The 6,714-nt window shown below is 38.9% G+C and overlaps 1 protein-coding gene across 1 annotated transcript; it reads left to right on the plus strand.

The window, feature by feature from the left end:
- Nucleotides 1–999: 999 nt before the first annotated feature.
- LOC145799872 (uncharacterized) lies at nt 1,000–1,924 on the plus strand. Its single transcript, XM_082889508.1, has 2 exons — nt 1,000–1,457; nt 1,732–1,924. Exons 1-2 carry the CDS (start codon nt 1,000–1,002, stop codon nt 1,922–1,924), a joined length of 651 nt encoding a protein of 216 aa, XP_082745634.1.
- The last annotated feature ends 4,790 nt before the right edge of the window (nt 1,925–6,714 follow it).

The raw sequence follows: 6,714 nt of genomic DNA on the forward strand, positions 1-6,714 counted from the left end.
GGTACTTTTTGTTAAAAAGAAAGACGGCACTCTCCAATTGTGCATTGATTTTCGAGAACTCAACAAGGTAACAGTGAAAAATAAATACCCATTACCGCGTATTGATGACCTGTTGGACCAGTTACAGGGAGCACAGATATTTTCAAAAATTGATTTGAGATCGGGATATCACAATTGAAGGTTAAAGCTGAGGATGTTGAAAACACTGCCTTTCGAACCAAGTATGGACATTATGAGTTTTTAGTTATGCCATTTGGAGTTACAAATGCGCCTGCAGCATTTATGGATTTAATGAATAGAATTTTCAAACCTTTCCTAGATGACTTTGTTGTTGTATTCATTGACGACATCTTGATTTATTCGAAAAGTAAAGATGAGCATGAACAACATTTGAAACTGAGAGAAAAACAGTTGTATGGGAAATTTAAAAAGTGTGAATTTTGGCTTGATGAAATTGCGTTTTGGGGGCACATTATTAATAAGGATGGTATATCTGTGGATCCTCATAAAATTGAAGCTATTATTAACTGGCCTACCCCAACTAATGTATCAGAAGTTCGCAGTTTTATGGGATTGGTAGGGTACTACCGAAGATTCGTTCAAGACTTTTCAAGAATTGCTGTGACATTAACTCAGTTGACTCGAAAATGGGAGCTATTTGAGTGGACGGATCAAAGCGAAACAGCCTTTCAAGAGTTGAAGAAAAGACTGACTACAGCCCCAATCCTTACTATTCCCTTAGGTACCGAAAATTTTGTGATTTTTAGTGATGCATCCTATAAGGGCTTCGGTTGTGTTTTAATGCAGAATGGCAAGGTTGTTGCATATGCCTCTTGACAATTGAGACCACATGAGAAGAACTACCCTACACATGACTTGGAACTTGCTACAGTTGTGTTTGCATTAAAGATACGACGACACTATTTGTATGGGATCAAATGTGAAGTATATACAGATCATAAGAGTTTGAAATACTTTTTCACACAAAAAGAGTTGAACATGCGTCAAAGGCGATGGCTTGAATTAATCAAAGATTATGACTTGCAGATTCACTATCATCCGGGCAAAGCTAATACTGTAGCAGATGCACTTAGTAGAAAGAATGTGGGGAATCTTGCCTATTTACTCACGGATCAAAGAGAGCTATTGTTGGAGTTAGAAAAACTTGAAATTGAAGTGGTGCCTTTTGAACAAAATGGCTTGATAGCCACAATGTTTGCCCAACCCGCTGATATTGAAGAAATCAAACAGATGGATGATGAGTTTTTGAAAAGGATTTGTGATGAACTTGACACCAAGCCTAAACCGGGGTTCCTAATTGAAGACTCCGTGTTGAAGTATCAAGGGAGATTGTGTGTCCCGAATGATGCAAATTTGAAAAGGAAAATTTTAGAGGAAGCTCATAAGTCAATGTTTACTATGCATCTAGGAAACACCAAAATGTACCAAGATTTGAAGTTAGTGTATTGGTGGCCCAACATGAAAGGGGAGATCGCCGACTTTAACTCTAGATGCTTACAATGTTAGCAGGTAAAAAACAGAACATCAGAAACCAGCAGGTCTACTTCAATCTCTTCCTATTCCGGAATGGAAATGGGAACATATCACCATGGACTTCGTTGTTGGCCTACCTCGGACACCTAGAGGTATGGACTCTATTTGGGTTGTAGTTTATAGATTGACTAAATCTGCTCACTCTCTTGCTGTAAAGACTTCATTTACTGTTTATAGACTTGCTACTATCTACATTGATGAGATTATTCGGATGCATGGGGTTCCAGTGTCTATTGTATCAGATAGGGATCCTAAATTTGTTTCCAGATTTCGGCATAGTTTGCAGCAGGCAATGGGAACAGAATTGAGATTTAGCACAATATTCATCTGCAAACCGATGGGCAAACCGAGAGAACTATTCAGACCTTAGAAGACATGCTTCGTATGTGCACTAGATTTTCAGGGAAGTTACGAAACTTATTTGCCATTGGCCGAATTTGCTTATAATAACAGTTTTCACGCGAGTATCGGTATGGGACCATATGAGGTACTATATGGCAGAAAATATAGATCGCCAGTTTGTTGGATAGAGGTTAGAGATAGAGCTATTTGTGGGACAGAACTGGTGCAGGAAACAACTGAGAAGATCAAAATCGTCCAGTAAAGGCTCAAAACTGCACAAGATCGACAGAAAAGTTACGCCGATCAACGAAGAAGGGACTAAGAGTACGAGGTGGGAGATCATGTATTCATCAAGGTGACCCCAATGAAGGGGCATACAAGATTTGGTAAAAAGAAAAAAATGACTCCTCGCTATGTTGGACCGTTTCAGATTCTTAAGAGGTTGGGTCCTGTTGCCTATCGTATCGCCTTGCCACCGGGAATGGAACAGGTGCATAATATTTTTCATGTATCCATGCTTTGGGGGTATCTCAGAGATCCATTCCATGTAATTGATTACCACCGGATTGCTCTAGATGAGGATATGGTGTATGAAGAATGGCTCGTGCAATTCATTGATCGACAAGTGAAGCAATTGAGAAACAAAACTATCCCTACAGTGAAGGTTGAGTGGAGAGAACATTATAGGAAGGAAGCCACTTGGGAGAAAGATGAAGAGATGTGGCAACAGTATCCGCATTTGTTTCCGTCTGAAGGTAACTTAAGTTTGGAGGACAAAACTTTTTAAGGGGGAGAGATTGTAACGACCCTGACCTCCAAACTACTACATTATATAATTTAAATAAGTTTAATTGCATGATTATGTTCTTGATTGTGTGATTATGTGTTTAATTCCATAATTATCTATTGATATATGGAATATCTATTTGAATCGATAACTTAGAGTCAGTAATTGAAAGCTTAGATGACTTCAGAAGCTGAAATTGACTAGCCCAATAGGCTAATTGGAATATTTAGAATTTTATGGTGACTTCAATTCAAATTTGATTTGGATCAAAATAATTAGAGTAAACTGATTGAATTAGTTAGAGTTAAACCTAATTTATTAATCCTGACCACATTTAATTTGGCTAACTTAATCTCATCTTATATAAGCCTCAATTTAAGCTTTGAACTCGTTTTATACACTCTTGGACTGAGATTTGAGAGAGAGCGGAGAGTTGAACTCAGCACTTAGAGAGAGAAAGAAGCGATTGTAGAGAATTGTGAAAGATTGAAGGGTTGGAGCTATAATACACTTGGATTCACACAATAGGTATGAGATTCATCCTAAATTCTTAGAATTGAACCATGTAGAAACTAAGTTCATGGAGTTATAGGGTCATTAGAGTGAATTTGAAAAGGTTGAGCATGAGTTGTTATGAATAGGATGAATTGAAGTTGAATTACACACATGCATGCATAATTTGAGTCTGAATCCATGAAGATCCTACATGCATGGCACATTTACACCTTATTTTGGAGAATCCTTCATGTTTTCATGCTTCCACTTTATCATATTTTGAACATGGTTTGAAAAAATATGCATCAAATTGAATTAAACATTATTTTACAACTTGAAATTGAAATGAATGGTTGAGAATTGCCATGATTTTGAATAAATGGTCTCAATTGGAAGTGTTTTCATCTTATATAGTGATTCTCCATGTTTTGTGGCAAAAACCCAAGATTTGAGACTTTGAATATCAAGTTTGAACTTCAAACACAGTTATGGAAATTCCAGAATTCGTGTTGTCCGCTCGAGCATGGGAGTTCACACTCAAGCGTGGAATTCGAGCTCCCAGAAGTTTCTAAAATTTTACTGTCCGCTCGAGCAACCAAAATGGCGCTCGAGCGAGGACCCTCTTTTTCTCAGTCTTCCGCTCGAGCAACCATCGAGCGGGGAATTCATATATCCAGTACTTTTGCAGACCGCTCGAGCGACCACCGTTGTTTTTGGACCCCCGCTCGAGCGAAGGAAGTCATGCTGGAGCGGAGAGCCTATTTTCAGCAAAATGTTACCGACTCTTCCAAGTGCATAGTTGCATACTCATGCCACTCCCAGCATTCTTAGGCACCATTTGGACTCTGTTAATCATGCAATAAGTTAGAGACGCATAAAGAGAATTGAATTAAAATGAAATGGAATTTCATTTGTACTTTGTTATGTGCTGTGTTTAGGTGGATGTCGAGGCTAAGTGTCACCGCAAACCACTGTGAGTAATAATCTTATAAAGATATGTTCAAATTATCTTTACTTTCGAAAATGTTATTGCTATCAAAATGGATATGTGATTGATTGAATGAATTGTTAAAATGATTTATGATCGATAGCATGGCTTGTTGAAATGTTATGACCTTTAATGAATGAAGTTCTATTTTGAAACCATATTGTGGCATCCACTGAATGTAGGCCCTTGCCTGGGGGTAACAATACCATGGCTAGGCCCTTGCCTGGGGGTAACAATACCATGGCTAGTATGATACACCATCATTGGAATGAAATTGTCACTTCATGGATGTGCCACAGATAATAGTATTAATGGCTTTTGTTACTACAAAGAGATGCTTTTATAGCTAATCAAAATGTTTTGTTGCGAATTTGATCTATTATGGTGAATGCCTCCCTTGAAAATGATTTAAGATTCATTATGGAACTGTAAGACATGTTTTTGTACTATTGTCGAACTTCATTCATTTAACCTCTGTATTCTGTTATTACTCATTGGGCTTTAGCTCACTATTTATTTATATATGTAATTGTATGTGGGCAAGCGGAGCATCAGGGTTAGATAGCCTCGAGTTTGCCCGAGTTAGCCTTTTGTGGAGCTTCCAAGTGAAGTAGCCAGGCTTGTGTGGAGCCATGCTTGTCAAACCCTTTTGTGTGGATTTATGGTTTTGTATTTGTACATAGTTGGAGTTGTATTTCTGTAAGACATGAATTGTACTCATGTTTGATGTAACTTGAAACGAAGCCTTGCTTGACATGTTTGTTCTCCTCATATATGCACGGCTCAATGGATGAATTTTATAACATTTTAGACTTCCGCTAAGCCTCGTATTTTATTTTTGATGGTTTATTTGTATAGAGGCCATAGGTAATCTATGATTACTGGCCGATCATGACGCTGAACCTATAGGGGCGGGTTTTGGTCATAACAGGAGGGCCACACAAATTCACCTCCTTGGAGCGACCCCAGACACTATTGGTCCTGGGATGATGAGGTAAGCTTGTTCTTGGAGCACTTCTCCGATCTTCAGCCAGCTACTCCGGAGGAGGTCGCCTAGTACGCTCGCGGATTCCTTTTGCATCTCCTCAGTACTACTTTGTTTGCGAACAAGGAAAATACCATGGGGCTATATCTTTTGGGGGCACTAGTGCATCTTCAGCGGGGTGAGGGAGTATGACTGGGGTTGTGCCGACTTGGCCACCCTATATTGTTACATGAGCTCCGCATCCCATCACAAGGTGTGGACTCCACTTTCTTCGCGCGCCACCCTTTCGGAGAGGCGCGAATTGGTCTCTTACAGTTTGGACTACTGTCACAGTTCTGAATCTAATCTCACAAAGTGCAATGTAAGACTGATAAACACCAAAGAGTCCAAATCCGGCAAATTGTTTTGAAAAATCAATTTTGAATCAAAAAATGCCAAAAATGGACTGCTTTGCCAGATTACAGAGTCGCCACCTAAATATTTTATTTTGGGAAAATTTAGGAAACTCTGACTCGTGCCTAAGGCCACATGTCCGTCATCACCAAAGTTGCCTCGGCTCGGGAACTTGGGTACGAGAGGTGAAGGTCCTGAAATGAGCACCCCCACTCGCCTAATCAAAGATCGGCCTCGACTAATCATGATATGATGTTTTTATAAACCTATGTGTTCTTTTTCTGATTATTTAGCTAACTTTACTATGTGACGCACACATACAAGTATAGACTAAAATCGTGAGAATTGGAACAAATCAACTTATGTTTGCTTCCGAAAATGGTTTGAAGGTGCCACTCTCAAGTGGGCTAAAACGCAGATTTGCCACCCTCGGATGGGCTAAAACATGATTTGCCACTTCGCAATGTGGGCTTAATACTCACAATCATTGAATTGTCCCAATTCAAGCAACCAAGCCTTCACCCACAGGCACAGTTTATCAAGTAAGCACATAGCCTCATTGCAAGCATGTGAAACATGGAAATATGGCAATCACACTCATGCAAGTAAGCTAAAGCATAACACTTACAGTGTACTCCGAGCCGAAACAAAAACTAGTGAGAAATATGCATGATTCTAGCTATATTAAGATGCCAAATGCAACACATGCAATATGCAACTAAACAGGCTCGGCTATCTAAGATGGCATATGAATGCAACATTTGATAGCTTGCTTTGAAACACGTATTCAAAGAAGTGTATTAAAATGCAATGCAATTTGAATGATGCGCCGATCCCGGTGCATGCAAGACAAATGAACGATTCAAACATGCAAGCATAAGGTATGCTAATCGAAATGTGCCCTAAACTAACAATCGAAAACGGTTAAGTAAAAGGGAGAAAGACGTGGGGTTGGAAGACATGCACACACACACGCACACTTATTACAACATTATGCCCTCACGAAGGAGGGTTCGAATGAATAAGCTAAGCTACACGAAGCTAAGCTAATTATTACAAAACAAAACTAATTAACTATTCTACCTAATTAATTATTACAACTCAATTGAATAACTAGCTATGCTAAGCTAATTAAAATATTACAAAACAGATTAAACTAATTACGTACAA

Source organism: Camellia sinensis, chromosome 9, assembly GCF_055761805.1.
Source record: "Camellia sinensis isolate YWXY chromosome 9, ASM5576180v1, whole genome shotgun sequence".
Classification (NCBI taxonomy): Eukaryota; Viridiplantae; Streptophyta; class Magnoliopsida; order Ericales; family Theaceae; genus Camellia; species Camellia sinensis.